Source organism: Rattus norvegicus, chromosome 10, assembly GCF_021556685.1.
Source record: "Rattus norvegicus strain SHRSP/BbbUtx chromosome 10, alternate assembly SHRSP_T2T, whole genome shotgun sequence".
NCBI lineage: Eukaryota > Metazoa > Chordata > Mammalia > Rodentia > Muridae > Rattus > Rattus norvegicus.
Window position 1 is genome coordinate 105,282,331 of NC_141543.1, and position 20,658 is coordinate 105,302,988.

A 20,658-nucleotide genomic window follows, 5' to 3' on the forward strand; every position below is an offset into this window, starting at 1 on the left:
ACTTTGATCTAAGGACCCTTAGGAATGGGAAGCTCTGGTTCCAGCTGAAAGAAACTTGGGTATATCAGAGGCTTGTTGGACAAAGTCCCCTAAGGCTGGGTGACTTTCCTCTGTACACATAGAGCTTGGGAACATTTATTTTGGCTGTTACATTTGCAGAGGGTGTTAAGTGGCATCCAGTGGGCAGAGACTAGGGTTGTAGCCTATACCTTACCATGCATACAACAAAGAACTGTCCGTTAGTAGCACGAATACCCAGGTTACGAAAGGCTGTTCTAGCTGTCTTTTCTCCCAAACAGAACAAGGCTGGGCCCTGAGGTTTCTTCGAGCTGTATGGCGTCCATGGGCCTGTGACTGCACACAGAGCTCTCTCCTGCCTTCCTTCTTTGTGGAAGGAGTCGGCCTCTGGGTCAGGGGAAGGACACCAGGCTGGGTCTCTTCCTCCTCCCAGCCTACCTCCCCACTCTCCCTATGGATTACGACATTTCTAAACTCGTTAACTTCTAATTACTGCTTTGCCTCCGCCCCAGCACACTGGCTTCATGCCATCTACATCTCTATTAAAATTCAATTTACGTCCATCATAGCGGATTCCTGAACTTGGGCGGGCTGACGTTGGCCATCAGTTTTCAGATGTCCGAAGCGATGGCCAGACTGGAGGCTGGAGCAGACAGAAGGGGGCAGACCTCAGCAAAGGAAAGGCTCTGATTATCTGGGACAGAATGGCGGAGACTCTCTGCAAAGGGGACAGGGTTGCCTGTTCCTCCCGAGGTGAGAGGGGTCAATGTTATTTTCTTAGGAGTTCTAGACCTCCCTTTCTACTTGAGAGTCATCAAGACTCAGAGGCTCATTCCCGTGCTAGAGTTTAACCTCTAGAACTGCCTTGGGAGGTAGCTACTGGTTTCTCACTTGTTCCCATTTTATAGACTTGGGAGTTGAGGCCAAGGACAAATCTTTGGCTCAAAGGTGCATGACAAGGGCCTAGGGGTGCAGGCCTGGTCTCCCCACTGTTGGTGCTATGCTAGATCTTAGAAGCTGAGCTGGAGTTTGCGAGGGCACAGATGTGTGGAGGAGGGGTGGCTGAAGGCAGAGGTATGAGACTGAGCTTTCCTCCTCTCTGGCTTTAGCTTGTGAGTGTCCCTGTTGCTTCCTTACCTACTCCTTCTGCTTCCTCTGGGCCTGGGCCATCCTCTGACACGGGTGTCCCTCATGGAAACATCTGGTACTTTTTTTGTGATGTCTGGCCCCTCTTAATACTGGCACCACTATTTACTTCTGCTTCTGTCCTTATGGGGCAGGGATGGGCCCACTGTGTGACAAGCATTAACATCTGATTGTATGGGTCTGGGTGGTCAGTGATGTCACCGCCTCCTGCCAGGAGCGTCTCCCTCATGAGACCTGTCTGCACCTCTCAGCTCTTTCCTACGTAGGTCAAGGGCTGCATGATCCCAGAGCCATCCCAAACTTGCTCCTATTACTGCCTCCTTCCCCTCCCTGCCCAGAACAACTGTTGGATGAATAGAGTGCCCACATCTGGGCAAGTGGGAGAACCTGGAGAAGAGGAGCCAGAGTGAGCCACCAGACCAGGGAGGCCATCAAGCAATCGGTCCCTCGGTTTGGAGTGTTTGTTAAGGAGAGTGAACAGACAGACATGGGGTACTTAGAGCAGGGCCAGGCTGACTCTGGCTGATCGTCCTGGGAAGCAAAAGTCTTCTGCAGCATACGTGGCTGGCTGGGGCTATACTCAAAGGGGTGGGACTTGCAAGTGGCCTTATCCTGGGAAAGAACAAGCCCCCCTTTAGTCCTACCACTCTACCAGGGCAACATGGAACAGGGGTGGGGAGTGATGGGGGAAGTAAGCAAGCTTGGGGTCTAGGAGATTACCAGAGAGACAGGACTCTCCAAATACTGCTGTGTGATCTTGAGATGCTGCTGGCAGCTCCTAGTTGTCAGGCAGAAATAGTCAGTGTCCCAGAGTTGTTATAAGTAAAGGCTTTACTGGTTCTAGCCATCTACCCTGCTAGGAGTATAGGTGCCTTCTGGGAAGGCCACTAGCTTCTCTTCTCTGCTTCTGCCTCTGTCGGTGGCTCTCACTTCAAGGAGGAGGCTAGATAGAGCTGGTGGAGGAGGGAGGGACATGGTTGCTTAGCCTGCCAAGCCTGCCAAGCCTGCCACCTTTTTCTCTGAAGAGGTTCAAAGGCTCTCTCTCTCTGAGTGTGTGTGTGTGTGTGTGTGTGTGTGCATGTGCACACACACTCACATGTACCTGTACACACTGTCCCCTGCTCCCCTCATTCTGCCTCTCACAGGGCTGGCACACACAGTCTTTCCCCCTCCTCTGAGGCTACCTCTGAGCTCCTAGATTTTACAGCTCCCTCTGCAGGATGTCAGTAGGGCAGTAGGGTTGGTTAAAGGGCCAGTTCCCCTGGCTTTTCCTCCATGCTGACTCTTCCCCATTGGACCAACCTTGGGCACCTGATCCTAACCTCTCCAAAGAGGTCTTTGATTTTTTTTTTACCCCACTGGGACAGAAGGGAAGCCAGTGACAGAGTAGGGGACAGAGAGGTCTAATCAGAAAGTCCGTGAGGGTCTGTCCAGGAAAGACAATGCACTTGGGAGCCTGGAACTGCACCGGTTCTCTGCCTACCTAGCCTCCCAGGGCTTTATGAGCTCTGGGCTCCCTGTTTGCAGATTGGGTGTCCGAGGGTAATGATAATCAACTCACAGGGTTGCTATGAGAAGTGTGAAGTCTCTGGCTGGCATTGCCAGCTTTGCTAGACAGTGGCTCTCCTCTGAACGTGTGCCTGGTTGGTTATCTATGTGTGGGAATCTGTGTGTGTATCCAGGGGACATCAGTCTTGTCAAACACTTCCCTTCTTATTTAAGTGTGAAAGTAATTCTGTGGGGGTGGATCTCAGCACTGCGACACAGAATGATCTGACTGATGACCTTGTCCTCATTGTCCATAGTCTGCAATGTTCATCGATCCCTGCAGATGGGCACGTAACTGAGGGCTATGCCCATGGCTCTGAAGAGAGCCCTCCCTGTGTACATTCCCAGACACACTAGACCATTTTGATCTAGACAAGTATCTTGTCTTTTCCTAGTCCCACAGCATGTTGCTACCAAGCCATCCCTTTGTAACACTGGGCATCTGTGAGGGTAGAGGGGTGGGTAGTAAGGTAGTAACCTTTGGGAGGGATTCCTTGGCAGCTCTCTACACCTGTGAGAAATGTGACCTCAATGCTATTTCTTGGATCAGAATTCAAGAGTTGGTTCCAAATGAACAAAGGCCTGTCACCAACAAGGAGCCACCCCAGCTCTTGCCGCTATGGGGTTCTTTTCAAAAGGCCTGAGGGCCGTGGCAGTGAGGTTGAACACCGGGTATTGGAAGAGGAGGTATACCGTCTGAATCCCGGATTTTGTCAGTTTGATGATCAGATCTGTCCCTGATTTAGTATGGAGACAGACAGCTTATGTGATCCTTAGGGCTCCATTTACTCCATGTCTGTTACGACGAGGATGCTGTTTGACTTGTAGAATCTCACGGACCTCACTAAGGCGATCACCACTGTGCACTGCTCTGAGAAGACAACGGAATCAGAGAGACTAATATTGCCCACGGTTATAGAATCAGTAGGGCATTAGCCCACTATCGACAATGTAAAAGTTTCTGCCTCTAGAGATGGGCAGGGACCTGCTCAGCAGCATGACCAGACTAGACATATAACAGCAACAATGAAGTCAGCAATGGACCATAGCTATGCTAGCCATTCTCTAAGATACAATGGAGCTGAAAAGATCTGGTTATACAGGGACACAGTGGCTATCAGAACATCCCAGCATGGGTTGCCTCATGTGTGTGCTGACGTGTCTCAGGCCCACAACATCCTTGGCTCCGTTGAAGTCTTGTCCTTGTAATTCTGAAGAGGACATGGCTGGTGGTAGGGGACTACAGGACTGGGTTAGATAGCCAATCATTATTTTCATGTGTACTCTGCCTACTAATAAAAGCCAAGGTACTGTGAACTGGCCTGTCTCATTATGTCAGCAGCAGCCCCCTCTATAAAATGGTCATCGTGTCTCTCAAATGGGTTACAAGGCCATGTCAACTAACTGACTTTGCCACCCATACTTTTGTGAGTTCAGCCGTTCACATGTTCATAATGATAGAATTGTCGAGGGTGCCTTTCTCAGAACACATCCTGGACATTAAGGAATGTATGATTGTACTTAGATGCATAGGACTGCCTTGGTGTATCTCTCTCTCACACACACACACATCCTCTCTTTGTCTTTGTCTTTGTCTGTCTGTCTGTCTGTCTGTCTGTCTGTCACTCTTCTCTCTTTCTCTGTGTATTTCTGTGTCTCTGTCTCTCACTGTCTATCTCTCTGTATCTTTCTGTGTGTCTCTCTCTGTCTCTTTATGTCTCCCTGTGTCTCTCTGTCGATTTGTCATCTGTCTCCCTCCCTCCCTCCCTCCCTCCCTCCCTCCCTCCCTCCCTCCCTCCCTTTTTCTCTCTCATGCTGGCACCAGAATAAAGGTTTTTCAGAGGTTGGCCATGAATGTAAACTTCTTTTGAATGCAGGGTGGGCAGAATTTCCTATCTTATTTTTTTCACAGCTTGTAAGTTTAGCCATTTCTCTGTCTGAAAATTGGACGTTATCACCCTGCAGGCTGAGTTTGTGTGTGACTGGAAGTCCCCCACAGAACAGTCATGACAGAGGTGTGAGATGCTAATGGCCTGGTGTCTGTGCTGTCTCATGTGATCCTAAAAGAGTACTGAGGTAAGAAGGTTAAAAAGGGGGGTGGTGGTGGTGGAGACTTTGTGGGAGGCTGGCTAGCTGCTCCTCCGCTGGCTTTGTGACCTTGTTTTTTTTGTTTGTTTGTTTGTTTTTTTTTGTTTTGTTTTTTTTTTTTGTTTTTTTTGAGCCAAACTCAAAAAAGTGTTTAACACTGAATGAGGATGTAGTGGAAGGATTCATGATCCTGCTTGAAGGGGCTGCACAGGCCAAATCCAGTCTCTCAGGAGTACAGGCTATCATAAGCCATGATAGACAGACAGAAACATAATGAGGACAAAGCACAAATACTTGAATGAATATATACATTCACTCATATAGAGTCACGTGTTTCGTGTTAATGTATATTTGAATGAAATAAAATTTATACTGATGCTAAGTTATTTTAAAAGGGGGTGTGATGGTTTGTATATGCTTGGCCCAGGGAGTGGCACTATTAGGAGGTGTGGCTTTGTTGGAGTGGGTGTGGCCTTGTTGGAGTGGGTGTGTCTCTGTGGGTGTGGGCTTAAGACCCTCATCCTAGCTGCCTGAAAGTCAGTCTTCCGCTAGCTAGGCCTTCAGATGAAGATGTAGAACTCTCAGCTCTGGCTGCACCATGGCTGCCTGGACCCTGCCATGCTCCCATCTTGATGATAATGGACTGAACCTCTGAACCTGTAAGCCAGCCCCAATTAAATGTTGTCCTTATAAGAGTTGCCTTGTTCATGGTGTCTGTTCACAGCAGTAAGACACTAACTAAGACAGGGGGCAAGAGGAGAAATGTGCTGTATTAGACAAAGAGTGACAATGTAACAGGATTGGGGGAAAGATCTCTTGTGGCCACAGCACAGCGAGGACTGACTCAAGTAAAGACCGACCAGTGGCTTCTGCACCACTGGGTGGGGAAATGGCTATAGAAAAGAAGTTTCCTCCATACACTCATGGCTGACACAGGAGGAGGAAAGAGATCTGGTGGATGCCATCTTAACCAGAGATCAAACCAACGGTCATGGCTGGGGTAATGGATCAGTCTATAATATCCTTTCCAGGCAAGCATGAGGCTCTGAGTTCACTCCTCAGAACCCATTGTAAAAAAGTCATTTGTGGTGGTGCATGCTGGGAGTACCAGCATCAGGAAGGTCCAGGAAGACTGTTGGCATTTGCTGGTCTAATGTGACTTCTAGACCTGTCTCCCAAATAAGATGGATGGCACCTGAGGAATGACATATAGAATTCTTTAGCTACTATATGAACATGTACATGTTCATATATGTACATACATGTACACATGTAAATGAGAAGAGTATCACTTGTGACAGGATAGCCCAATGGTAGGTGCCTCCAGTATGAAACCTCTGGAGCATATCTAGGTCACATTGCCCAAATGAGAATGTGTACAGGACAACCAAACCGGAAGAATGCATGCTGGACGGAAATTTGGTAAAACTGTCCGCATCTCACATACATCCGTGCTAGTTAAGTGAGGGACAAAAAGAGTCAGGACAGTGAGATGTGAGGTGTGGCCCTCGACTATGTCCTGCACCAAATGGAAACCGAATGGCCATGGAGGAGAGGGCTGCTGGATGAAGAAAATGGAGAAATCTAGATGTGGGCTATACCAGCCATGGCAGAATCATATCCACCTTCTTTCTCCACCATGTCACAACGCTGTAGAAGAGTTTGCCCTGAAGAACTGTTACCCAATAGGGAAGCTATGTGATCCTTAAAGGACTGAGCAAAAGTAGTGTGTGTGAGTGTGTGTGCGTGTGTGCATGTGTGTGTGTGCATGTGTGTGTGTGCGTGCGTGTGTGTGCATGTTTGTGCGTGCATGTGTGTGTATGTGCGTGCGCACGTGCATGCACGTGTGTATGTGGGGAGAGAAAGGGTCCCATGTGAGTGACGGGTAAATGTTAAGATGTGTGCAGGTGTTCATAGCACGGCAGCTACCATTCTCCTAAGACTCGACAGTTTTCAAAAGGGAAAACATAAAGGTCAGAAAAAGTACCTGCTGGAGCCCAGCCCTCCACTGGGCACCGGGTGGGATGTGGTAGAAACAAGTGGCTTCTATCCTCCCGGCATCCTTTCTCCCCATGTCTGTTAATGTCCTTTGTCCTCTTTGACTACCTGTGGCTGGGTGTGTGGGGAATGCCTACACTATAGGGCACATGACACAGGACTGGATGGCTGCAGGGTGGCCTGCTATTGCCTGTTGTAATAGGTTGGAGATGATCTGAGTTTTTCCAATCAGATCCTTTTCTGCCACTTTCTCATTAAAGCTTCTAGGGAAATTCCTCAGAATCAGGCAGTTGTAACCTGCCACACCTGGATGTGTCAGGGTCACTCGCTACGTGGGGATGAAGCTGAATCTAGAGGCAGGCACAGCAAAAGGGTCTATAGGGGCGAGGGCCAGTAGACGTCAGATTCTAGGTTCTAAGACCCAAGGTCCCTGGAATTATCAAGGTTATCGAGGCTCTTACCTCAGTCCTGCGGTCTGTTCATAGTGTCCTATATAAATGTTTAGAAGGCAAAGGATCAGGGGATGTTAGTCATAAAGGGTGGGTGGGGGAGAGAGAGAGAGAAAGAGAGAGAGACAGAGACAGAGAGAGACAGAGACAGAGAGAGACAGAGACAGAGAGATAGAGAGAGAGACAGAGGAAGGGAGAGAATATATATATATGTATATATGACACATATGAGATATGTATGAGACATATATATACACACATATATATTTAGATGAGACATTTCTCTATATATATTTATATACATTTGCATGTACATATAGTGTCTTAGTTAGGGTTCACCGCTGTGAACAAACACCATGACCAAGGCAACTCTTAAAAGGACATTTAATTGTGGCTGACTTACAGGATCGGAGGTTCTGTCCAGTGTCATAAAGGTAAGGGACATGACAGCATCCAGGCAGGCATGGTGCAGGAGGAGCTGAGAGCTCTACATCTTCATCTGAAGGCTGCTAGCAGAGTGCTGGCTTCCAGGAAGGTAGGATGAGGGTCTTAAAGCCCATGCCCACAGTGACACACCTACTCCAACAAGGCCACACTTTCTAATAGTATGTGCTGAGCATATACAAACCACCACAAATGGTTTTCTGAAAGTCATTTGGATGGGGCCCAGGAAGGGCTGGGAGAGTCCGGACAAAGACAGAGAAAAAGGACATGCAGGAAGTGTCTGGAAACCCATAAACGGTCTGACTTGCTGATAGTGTCTACCCTAGCATGTCATACCTAGCATGAGGTCAAGAGATGCCTCCGGAAGCCGGCCATGAAGAGGTCTAAGGTCACCCTGAGGAGCTTAGCCCTAACTCACAGTCACAGCTAGTTTTTGATGAACAGACCATCCGACTGGCTTCACATTCGGGTATCTCGTTGCCACCATACCATGCGAGCCGACGTCCCTGCTGCGCCGAAGCGAAGGGATGTGCTTCCCAAGTGGAAGCTCATTTATTTCCCTGGATGGCTTCCCCCCAACACAGCCATAAACTGGGATATTTGCATTCTCCCCACTGCTTTGTTTTCTAGAATTTGCAGAGCGCAGTTAGCAGAGACACCGCTAAGGATACACATTAAGGAAACAATTGTAGCGATCTTTTCTCCTTGAGAGGCAGGGTGGTGGATGGGGAAAGGCATTTAGCTCTGGAGTCTCGCTGCTAATCTTTTTTAAAAAAAGTGTGTGTGTGTGTGTGTGTGTGTGTGTGTGTGTGTGTGTGTGTGTGTGCCGTGTATGTACATGCGCATGCCACAGCACCTCAGAGGACAACTTTTGGGAGCTGCTTCCACCCTTGAAGTGGGGTGTCTCCTAGTGTTTCCACCACGTCACCCAAACTTGGCCCAGTGTACCCCAGGTGAGCGGGCCACCAATTCTCCTGTCTTCACCTCCTACTATAGAGAGCTAGGTCTTCACCTCCTACTGTAGAGAGCTAGGATTACAGATGTGCACCACCACATCTGGCTTTTTACATGAGTTCTGGGAGACCCAATTCTGGCGGTCGGGTTTGTAAGTGCTTTTACCCACAGAACCACTCTCTGACCTCCCCGGCTCCTCTTTGGGGCTCAGCTTACCCAGCTGACCTTGGGTGGGTCCTCTGAGCTCCAGTTTCTGCATCAGTGGAATTCCTGGGCTTGTTGGCAGGATCCAGTGAGATTATTCCAAAGCCCACATCACCAAGCCAACCCTCTGTGAGTTCTTTCTTCACTGACGATGACTATCGTCATCGTAACTTTCATGACGGTGTTTTGGGGGGTGGTTCTGTTTTTGAGACAGGATTTCATTTTATCCTTTTTAGCCCAGGCTGGCCTAAAACTTGCTAAGTAGCGTAAGGCAGTCCTGAACTTAATATTCTTCTGCCCTTAGACTCTTGTGAGCTGGGATTGTAGACTGTGCAATCATTGGCCTAGCCAGCAGAAGTTAGATCCCGACTGCTTCCTAGCGGATGCTGTGACCAAGAACCACTGCCAAAGGGTAGCCCACACCAATGGTGATCAGAGCCGACTTAAAGGTGTGTGGTGTTGAGGGGATAATGGCTTCGTTGGCAAAACACACACTGTGACAACATGGGGGCCTGACTTTGAGCCTCAGAACTTTTGGGTTTTTTCTTCTTCTCCAAACCCGGCCTGGGAGCATGTACTTGTACTTCTAGTGCTGGGGAAACAGAGACAGGCTTATCCCTTAGATTCAGTTGTCTCCCAGCCTCACTGAATTGCTAAGCTCTAGACCTGTGAGACACCTGTCTCAAAAACCAAGGCAGATGGCGCCCAAGGGAGAACAACAAGTGAGGTCATCTTCTCGCTCCAGACATGAATGAACACATGTGCACTCACATTTGCATGCATGTCTGTATACATATGGGCATGTACATATGTGCCTATATGTGTGTGCATGTGTGCACACACACAAACATACACCACACACACATGCACACACACAGACACATACACATGCATACACACACACATACACACATAGACTCACACACAGACACATGCACACACACAGAGACACATATATACACACACATACAGGCACACACACATGCACACAAATACACACACATGCGCACGCGCACACACACACACACGGACATGTACATACACGGACACACACACACATACACACACATACACAAACACACACACACAAACACATACACCAGATCCTTTATCTGATCTGGGCTTTCCTGCTGAGTGGTGCCCACCTGTGCCCTGGCAGTACAGGGAACCACAGAGGGGCTCTGATTTAGTAGGGAGCAAAGCCTCTTCCTTTGAGATCCTAATCCAGCTTCCTAGTCACGGGCAAGCAGGAGGTTGCTTCTGAAAGTTCTTGCTATCCCATTCAGCCATCCCAAGTTCATGTATGGGATCTTCACACACTGTCAACTGTTCCCAACGATGTCAGTGGCAGTCAGAAAAGGCTCCAGGTCCTCAAATGAAAGCCACCATGTAGGATGCTTAGAGAGGTCCTTCTGGCCACCTTATAGGGGGTTCATGCCTAGAATAGCTAGCAGTGGATGAGGAGCTCTTGTTTTCTGTCCAGTGTTCTCCACAGACCCCACAGATGGGATGATAGCCCCCCTGCCCTGGCCTCTTCTTCCTTATGGGCTAATGTGGTCACCCTGCACCAGCTGAGCCACCGGAAGGTCACAGACTGAGAATGGAGGTCACCCCAAGCTCTGGCCTCCTTGCTTCATAACGGAAAGGGTGGCGGTGGAGAGAAGACGGACAGATGCTCCAGCCGTGAGTCCCCCTCTTCTCATTTGCATTCCCGTCCCTGGTGACAGATTTGTATCAGCGTCCCCAGGGCAGGACAATCTTGTTTCCCCAACAAAAACCGATTATGCACATCAGGCTTGGGGATTAATCACAGGCAAGGGGCTCGGAGCCAATAAGAAAGGCAGAGATGGGAGGATAAGAGTGGGAGGAGGGAGCACCAGATTCCTGCTCTGCGGGGGCCAGGGTGTGAGCGGGAGGCCAGGCTCCCCTGGGGGAGGGCCCTCTCAGTCATGTGACAAACCCATTTGTGCCAATTCCCACGTTCCCCCTCCTCCCCGACCCCACTTGTCCCTATTCAGCCAGAGCTAAGGGAGAGAAGAGTCACCAAATCTAATACTCAGGACCTGCCCCCTTCGTGCCCCATCTGCACTATTCCCTGAAGAGATGTTTCCTGTGCTACCGGCCCAACTAATTGCTGCATGTCCTCTCCCACTGAATCTAAGCTTCATTCGATAGAACTTTCTAGAGGTGATGGGGTTCTTTCCTGCGGGTAGGTGAGGGGAGACTGGTTACATCCTCAACCTCACCTCTGCCCCATCTGGTAGGCTATGGGTAGCACCCAAGCCTGCCACTCAGCCATCCTACTTAGGGCCGTCGCAGCAGAGCAGGGCCGTCGAAGCCTCTCAGAAGTATCACATGACAGCCTGTGGTTCACGTTTGTACCCAGGCCTCCCACCCTCTTTCCTCTGGAGGAAAGGGAGGTAGCTGGCTCCAGGCAGATGGGAGGTGGGGACTTTACCTGTACTCCAGCGAGAACCGGGTCAGCTCCCGGTTGTTGTGCAACCACTTGAACTCCAGCGGCCAGCTGCCCTCAGCCATGCAGGTGAGCACCAGCCGGTTCCCTTCCAGATGCACCTGTGTGCGCACTGGCTCCGTCTTGAAGTATGGCGGTACATCATCTGCGGGAAACAGGTACAGAGGCACTGGTTAGCACTTGCTGAGCACCACCTGTTGGCCCACTGAGCACCCAAGGCAGACAGAATGGGGACAGCTGGGTACCCTGCCCTAGGTCATTCATTGAGAAGGAGTCAGTTTGACTCCAGGGCTTGTGTTCAGCATAGAACTTCCCCACCCACCAACCAAAGCCTTGCCTGCTTCCCCTCCTTCCACCTCTTTTTTTTTTTTTTCCTGTTGTGGAGTCTTGTCTGGTTCTTTCTTTGCTTCTGGGTCTTAAATGTCTAGAGAAGAAGCAAGAGGGCCCACTGGGCCTCAGTCAAAGGGAATGTAAGCTTCACCAAGGAAAACACAAAGCCTGTGGTGTGAGGAGATGGCTCAGTTATGCCAGTATGAGGACCCTAGTTCGAATCTCCAGCACCCACATAAAATTCCAGGCTTTGCCATGCACAACTGTAGCCCCCAGCACTGTTGGGGGCCAGAGACAGGAGATTCCCCCAGGCTTACTGAATGCCAGCCTAGCTCCAGGTTAATGAGAGGTTATGTCTTCGGAAGATAAGGCATGGGGTGACAGCAGGGTTCTCAATGGCCTCCTCTAGCATGCATGTTCATGCATGGGTGAGTGTACCTGTCTACACACACACACACACACACACACACACACACACACACACACACACAAAATGGAAAAAGGAAAAAGAAAAACAGGGAGTTGAGGTGGCATAAAGCTCCAAATGACAGAGGGTTCCCTCCCCGAAGCTGGAAAATACTTCTAAGGCAGTCTATGTGGTGAACCCCTCCAACACCAGGCTGCTGGCCCCCAACCAGCCAGCTAGCCTCAACCAAGTTAGTCCTGGTAGCTGCAGCACTCCCCAGCAGAGTGAGTCACTGCACCTGTCTGTACCTGGTGCAGCCACACAGAGCATGGAAGCTCAAAGCTCCTTCAAAATGAGTAGTGGGCTTGGGCAAATGGCTTGTAATGGAGCAGAGCCTTTTGCCTTCTAGCCAGTGAGGAAGAAAACAGAAGCGAGGCATGGGACTGGACTGGGGTATTGGAGGAAGGATAGGGGGGTGGAGAAGGGGGAGGAGAGCTCCCAGAATGCCTTTGCAAGGTGGAGAGCAGATGTCAACATCTGGAAAGAAGATGGGTAGAGTTGCTAGTCCTCTCAGGTTCTACTATTTTAGAAGGTTCCACACATGCTCATTTGATCCTCATAGTGACCTAATGACTCCAGGGAACGGGACATATGCTTTAGAAAGGGCACAGTGAGGTTTGGTCTGCAGAACCTGTTGGAAATCACACAGCAGAGAGGAAAAAGCCAAACTACGGAAGCAGCTACCTCCCTTAGGGAACCTGGGGCTACCTCCCCAAAAGAAATGCCTGGACCAGGGCTTAGAGGAATGGGTGAGTACCAGACAAGAACCAGACTCAGAGTTTGTGCTCTGGGCCAGGTGTCAACAGTGGCAGGAAGCATGCTACAGAGAGCGACCCTCTACGGTCAATCTAGAGAGACCCAAAAGCCTACTCAGGGCCTTTCTACACACCACTTAGGTGCAGATACAGGGTCAGATCCCACCTTTCCAGCTAAATCTATAAGCTTCCTGTAGGTCCTGAGGGCTTAGAGACACAGAGGAAGTTGAGAGGAGAGAAGTCTGGGTGCCCTGACCTCCAGGCCAGTGGCAGGGGCTTGAGCAGCATCTACAGACTGCCATCTTGCATTCACCCCACGACTGGCCAGCTGTGTGGCGAGGGCAAGTGCTGGCTCCTTAGAGTCTCAGTTTCTCCATCCGTGGATATGGAAGGGAAACGGCAGGCACAGGCTGAATGAAATAATGACTGTCACAGTGCTGGCCCAAGCCACCTTCCAGGAACAGATGCTCTGCACAGGATCACCTGCTTCTGTGTGAGTGTCTGTGGCAGGAATGGGCGTGGATATCCTCAGTGCTGTCCTGGGTCATGCTCCTCCCCCACCCCCAAAGCCTAGAGCTGGAAAAACACCTGACAGCCTGCTTTGGGACCAAGGAAGGGATCAAAAGAAAGGAAGAGAAAGGGAGTACCACGAGGGGCTGGGAAGGGTTGCTCTGGGCCCCTTTGCATGCTGGGTCCGCTTCCAGCATCCTCTTCCTGGCTCTCCCAGCCTCAGGTCTAACCAGCATGGGGCAGACATGGCCAGGTTTACCTTTTGTTTCTAGGTCTCACCTGGGCTCAAGGACTGATTTATGCCTCAGGAAATGTTATAATAGGCTCTTGGGGATGAGTAGTGTAGCACCCTTAAACCTTATAGCCTTGTACTCAACTTACATACCCAGTTTTATGAATGTGTAAATTGCAGTTGCAGAGGCAGGTGTGTGTGTGTGTGTGTGTGTGTGTGTGTGTGTGTGTGTGTGTGTGTGTGTCTCCTTGAGTCCCTGCCCCAGAGAGCAAGCCCCAGAGTAGTTTGGAGAGCAGGCGCTGCCAAAGGCCCTTTTGTGCTCACCCCTTCAGCTCTGGGTTTGATCTCCAGCACTGAACAGATCAGGCAGGGTGATAGGCAGCTCTTCTCCCAGCACTCAAGGGGTGGAGGCAGGAGGTTCAGCAGTTCAAGGTCCCCTGGACTACAAAATAGCTACTGAGTGAGGCCAGCCTGGGCTACATGAGACCTTATATCAAAAACAGATGGAGCAGTTGAAAGAATGCCTCTTTTTGGGTTACCAAAGCATAGTCCTTCTCAAGATGATTGTGCCTCTGGGGTTCTGGGGCCATGGCCGGCTGGGTAAAGAGAGAGTAGCAGGTACCTGTTTGCCAGGGAGAGTTACTTGCCACCTCAGGAGGCAGCCAGCACTGCTCTCGCTTAACAAATGGGCACACTCTCACTTCAAAGGCGCATTCATATTCTCCAGCAGCTTTCAAGAGCCCTTTGAATCGAGTTTTTGAAAACCCTCTGTTTGAGGCTGTCATTGCTCGTTTGTTTTAAAACAATAACATTCCTGGCCCTGCGTGATTAAATCCCTTCCTTGGATGTGGGCTGACTCAGAGCCAGCATTGAGAAGAGGAGGAGGAGGAAGAGGAAGAGGAGGAGGAAGAAGAGGAGGAGGAAGAGGAAGAGGAGGAGGAAGAGCGATGAGGAGGGAGAGGAGGAGAAGGAGGAGAAGGAGGAAGAGGAAGAGGAGGAGGAGCGATGAGGAGGAAGGAGAGGAGGAAGAGGAGGAGGAGGAAAAGGAGGAGGAAGAGGAAGAGGAGGAGGAAGAGTGATGAGGAGGGAGAGGAGGAGAAGGAGGAGAAGGAGGAAGAGGAAGAGGAAGAGGAGGAGGAGCGATGAGGAGGAAGGAGAGGAGAAAGAGGAGGAGGAAGAGGAGGAGGAGGAGGAAGGAAGGGGAAGCAGAGGAGGAGAAGGAGGAGGAGTGATGAGGAGGAGGGAGAGGAGGAGGAAGAGGAGGAGGAAGAAGAAGAGGAGGAGGAGGAAGAGGAGCGATGAGGAGGAGGGAGAGGAGGAGGAGGAGGAGGAGGAAGAGGAAGGGGAAGAGGAGGAGGAGGAAGAAGAGGAGGAGGAGGAAGAGGAGGGGGAAGAAGAGGAGGGGGAAGAAGAGGAGGAGGAGAAGGAGGAGGAAGAGGAGGAGAAAGAGAAGGAGGAGAAGGAGGAGGAAGAGGAGGAGGAGGGGTAAGGAGGAGGAGAGTGGGTGTGTGTGTTTGCATACACATGTGAGCACACATGTGCTCTGCACCTAGACACCTAGCATCTGTGGGCTTGCTCACGGGCCACTTGCTGCAGGGCTGAATTTACCAGCTCACTGCCCAGACCCCAGGAATGAACACCCTGAGCAAATGCCTTCCTCTTGCTCTCAGATGTTTTGATTCCGGTGGCTGCTGGAGATAACGGCCTTGGGGGATGACGGGGAAAAGATCCCATGCTTGCACACCTGCAGGGTACCATGCTGGGTCTTGATCCTCCCCATCCCTCCTCTCATGTTATCCTCCTGAGGTGACACAGAGAGACTGGGGCCCCAGGCCACTGCTCTGAGGTCACCCTTGCTCTTGTGATCCTTGCCCTCTGGACACAGGGATCCTGGGAGGGAGGCTCCATCCAAAGGAAACATTGGGAAGTGCACCAGAAAGTAGGAGCTGGCTGGGAGCTGGGATGCAGTCTGCAGCTGGATAGATGGCTACAAGGGGGTAGTTGTACTTGTATGTGTATGTGCATGTGTATGTATGTATTACCAGTGTGTACATGTCCATGTATGTATCTGACATGTCTGGGTACATCTGTTCCCTCCCTGCATATCTGTATAGGAACAACTGTCTCATGTCGATGCTGTGAGTTCACTGGAAGGTAGAGACCACAGACTGTGGAGATTGTTTCCTCTCCGCACCTCACTTCCCTTAGCTGTAAGTTGGGGACATATTTACCGGAAAGACAAAATAAAGGAGCACAGACCAGAAGCTGGCACAATGCTTAAGGGACAGCGATTGTTCTTAGATATGGATGGGCACATTGTGCTGGAGAGAAACTTGCATGCTCTGTTAGCTGAGGCTGGTAGGTCTCCTCTGTTTTCGTTTTCAGATAATGCAATACTCAACCTGTGGGACTGTGTGTACACTACAGCCCCGCTAGCCAGTGAGAAGGGTAACTGCGCACAAAGCATTCTGGGTAAATAGAATCAACAGTATGAAAATGTCATTCTTCCAAATCTCTCCTCAGTTTGAACCCTCTCCAATTTTTATTAAAATATTTAAATTGACGATGATGAGGGTGATCATATGCGTGCGTGGGCAGGTGCTCATGTGTCAGAGCATCACGCTGTGGAGATGAGAGGAAGTCAGTTCTCTTCTTCTACCATGGGCTCAGGTTATCAAGCTCACCCATCAGCCTTGTAAGACAAGAGCTTTTACCCACTGATCCACTTTGCCATCCCCCACCCCCCCTGTTTACAAAACGGGACAAAATGATTCTAAAGTATATATAAAAGCAACTACAAAAATAGAATAATTAACTGGACCTGGAGACAGGGCTCAGCGGTTAAGAAAGAGCTTGGGTCGCCTTTGCAGAGGACGCAAGTCTGGTCCTTGGCATTCATGTTGGCCAGTTCATAACTGTCTGTAACTCCGACTCTGGGGAACCTGATGCTTCTGGACCCTGGGGCACCTACGCTCACACACACACACACACACACACACACACACACACACACACACACACACACACTGCAGACTCCAAACCAAAATAACTTTTGGAAAAGTCTGGACAATGGGAGGAGAAAGGCTACCCTCACTATTGAAGTGTAAGGCAGAGCTGCATCCACTTGAACAGTGTGGTCTCTATGAATAGTTTGATGAGACGATGGTCTCAGATTCTAGAAATAAACCCAAATACATAATAGGAACTTTCAACGTATGACGGGAGCTGAATTCCAAATCAAGGCAGAGGTGAGGGGTGGGGAGGAGCAATTATTTAGCATACGGCTTTGGAACAGCCAGAGAGCCATGTGGGAATAAAATATAAAATTGAATATCTTCCTCACACTTTACCTCAAAATAAATGCTGGAGAGATTGATGTTTTAAACATGAAAATGAAATTCTAAAAGAACTAGGCGGCGCAGGGGGCCGGGGGGGGGATGAAATCACAAAAGTTTAAAAATACACAATGCTGGTGGATTTAAGTTCCTGCCAAGTACTTTCTAAGTACCACGAGAGCTCCAGACGGTCAGGAGACAGACGATGCCTTCAACTCCATGAAAATTCTTTAGAGGGAAGAGAAAACCCACACATCAGAAGCAGCAGCACATGACAGACCGGGGGAAGATATTCTCGACACTTCTCATAGAAAAGATCTAAGTGTCCTGACGAAAAAAACGTTGCCAGCCGCTGGCCGGGTACAGTATCACAACACCTTTAATCCCAGCACTTGGGAAGCAGAGGCAGGTGGATCTCGAGGAGTTCGAGGCCAGCCTGGTCTATAGACTGAGTTTGATCCATCCAAGACTACAAAGTGAGACCCTGCTTCACAAAATGTGTTTTTATGGATCTGAAAGATTATACATGCAGGAGAAATGGGTAGTGAGAGGGTGTGAATGGTCCAGAGAGAAGAAAGACAGAGTGGGGATGCTTGACCTCATGAGACGCCTCAACTGAGTCACAAGAGGGTCCTCTTCTCCCCACTGGCCAAAGTGTGAGAGTGGGAGGTCCAGGGGACTGGAGTGCCGGGAACAGGAACCCAGAGGGACACACTCCTTGTGGGGCTGGGACCTGGAATGCCATGTCTGGAGTCACAGCCCTCCCATGCCTTCATCTTCCCCCTCCACTTACGCATATGTGAGAGGGCAGTGTCTCAGAGCTGGGACACGGTTTGAAACACTTGCGTGCTGATGCAGAGGACACAGGGTACAAGAATGAGTACATCTCCAGCGTGAGACTTGTCCATAAGAGGTGACCCCAGAACAACCTTTGAGAGCCACTATTGAGTAACAAGTGCCACAGAATCTGCTATTGCTTATATAGAAGTTGTCACAATCTCATTTATTTATAGACAGGGTTTCCTGTAGCTCAAGCCGGCCTCCAATTCATTATGAACTGAACTCCTGATCTAGAAAGATCGCCTACACCTCCACGGTGCTGGGGTTGTAGGCATACGCCATCACGCCTGGTTTATGTGGTACCGGGGATTGAGGGCCATGTGCATAACAGACAGGCAACCAACTGAGCTCCAACCTCCAGCCCTTTGCATAGAAAAATGTACTCTCTGTGTAGCTATGGGCTTTTTCTAGGGAGTGAAGCATTTGGGAAACCTGATTACTGGGTGTATGTCTTGCGTGTCTGTGCATGTACATGTGTGTGCACGCATGTGCTATCTCCTCACTCTCCCCCATTCTGTCATTTCCACGCTGTGGATCCCGGCACACGATGTTCACTCATGGCCAGATGCATGTATCCGTGGGAACCCGTGTGTGTATACGCGCAGCGAGAGCGGTTATGGGCCAGCCACACTGGGGCGGTTTATGGGGGACAGGGGAAGGACTGGGGACAGGGGATGGCCCTCTGTGTGTGATTCTGGGGTCTCACACATCCCCATTCATGAGAGATGGAGCGCTATGAATGACCCGCTGCCTGCAGGGGCTGGCCAGAAGTCTTACTGCTAAATTCCCTTAACAGGTCAGGAGGCCCTGTCTGCCATTTCCTTCTGACATTGCCACTAAATACCGTCATTGTCACCCTTAGATGCTAGGCTGAAAGCTAAATAGCTCCATACAGAAGCTAGTCTCAATTTAACCTGCCTCCTTCCTTTATCCGCTCCACAGCATAATATCAGCCTTCACCTGATTGGCCAGACTCCCTCTGCCTCATCTTTCAGGGCTGCCTACTTCCTAGCCTGACCTGGGAATCACCCAGCTCCTGTGGAGCCATTCCTGCTGGGAGCACTGGCTAGAGGCAGAGGGGAAGGCCTCTGCCAGGCTCCTAATTGGCCAAGGACATCCCTCTGCCCTTTAGAGCAAGTTTCAAAAGACGCTAAACAGAGGCAAATTCCCTTTCGGACCTGAATGCCCTCAGCTCCTTCTCCCTTCCAGGCTCCTAATAAGAACTCAGGCTAGGCAGCGAGTGGGCCTTTAGTGCCTGGGAACAGACAGGAAGCTGAGGTTCTGGGAATTTACTTTTCTCTTCTGAATCTGCCGGTCAGTCACCTCTTTCCTAGACTGACCTCCACAGCCTGTACACACGAAGCAGGGCTGCTGAGTACTGGGGGAGAGTTTCAGATCAGAAACAGAGCCAAGGTTCAAAGGCCTCTCACGCCTCCCCTCCCCTCAGACTCTACGGTTTTACGTTGGCTCGGGTCTGGCATAGAGGCAGGCTAGGTTTGCATAAGTCTGTATGGGGGCCTTTGCAGGTCTGTTGTGCACGGACACTCTGATATCTACACGTGGAGTGGGGAGGGTTAGGTCCAAGTCTAGGCTCTATCTGGGCAGGGACGTCAGGAACAGTATATCATAGCCCGAAAGGAGGCTGCCAGGGCTGTACTAGTCCCTGCTTTCCAGCAGAATGTTTTGGGGTACACCGTGGTGCATAACAAGCTCAGCAGGTATTCTCTCTGCACTGGACCAAGACTCCCTGCTGTTTTTCTCTATTCCACTCCCATGTCTGGTACACCTACCTGCCTTCTCCTATCTCACCTGAGCTAGGGCCTTGAACACCCTAGGCCCCCCACTCTCTTGATGCATGCCCATAAACAAGATGCTAATCAATGCCCCTCCCTTGCCTCCCGGCAGATGCCTGGTCCCACTTGGCCAGTTGCCGCCTGCATGCCAAGTGCTTCATTAGCTAGGAAAGAAGGCTTTTGCCCTCCTTAATCTAATCCTTGCCAGTGACCTTCAGAAGCCAGCACCTTCTGACGCTGGGAGCCTGGGAGGGTGTAACAATCAATTCCGCCGCGGCCTCCGCAGCTGCAGCCGGATGAATTTCTCGCTCAGAAAAGCATGTTCAAAAGCGTCTAATGGAACGGATCATCAATTTGTTTGAATACACATCTAATCTGATTAGGGGGGCCTGGCCACGAGGGCAGCCAGCGTAACCTAGCCTCGACACAGCCCCGGGGAATTGTAAGTGGGGTGGCAGGGCTCCAGTTGGGGAAGGAGTGTGAAGCTCACCCTGTCACCCAGCCGGCTCCCTTGGGCTGGGTCCATTGTACAACCAGCCAAAAGGTGACACAGACTGAATAGGGAGGGTGCCAACGGGCGAGGCTGATGGCGCTGGGTTTTCTACAGCTCCAGCGTTGGCTACACGGGCCCACAAAGTGTTCTAGAAGAACCTTGTGAATGAAGGATCAAGCACTGTGGTGCTTGGAGGAGCTTTAAAGCCATGGGCGGTGATAAAATTGTCTGGGATGGAGAGGACACTCCTCTTCTCTTAAAAACCCCTTCCAAGAACTTCAGAAAGGGAATTTACTTTAAAACACTATTTTTTTTCGTTTTTTTCTTTTTTGCTGGTGGGAATCATTGATCATTGACAACGAGGCCACCCTGGAGTAAAGCTAGCTCTGTGGGATGGGTGTCACTAAAAGACATTACGGTGCAGGCCTGATAGCACAGGCCTGTATATTAATTAGTTTCCGGTTGCTGTGATGAAATACCATGACTGAACACAACTTAAGGGTTTATTTTAGCTTCTGGCTCCAGAGGGGAAAAGTTCATCACAGCAGGAAGAGCAAGGCGGGAGATAGGGGGAGAAAGAGA

General features: G+C 50.2%; 1 protein-coding gene across 2 annotated transcripts in view; it reads right to left on the minus strand.

The window, feature by feature from the left end:
- Sdk2 (sidekick cell adhesion molecule 2) overlaps positions 1–20,658 on the minus strand; it is a 276,864-nt gene that overhangs the window by 146,561 nt on the left and 109,645 nt on the right. For both annotated transcript variants that reach the window (NM_001413325.2, XM_087573277.1), the window contains 1 exon segment: positions 11,308–11,467. In NM_001413325.2, coding sequence (NP_001400254.1) covers positions 11,308–11,467 — 160 coding nt within the window.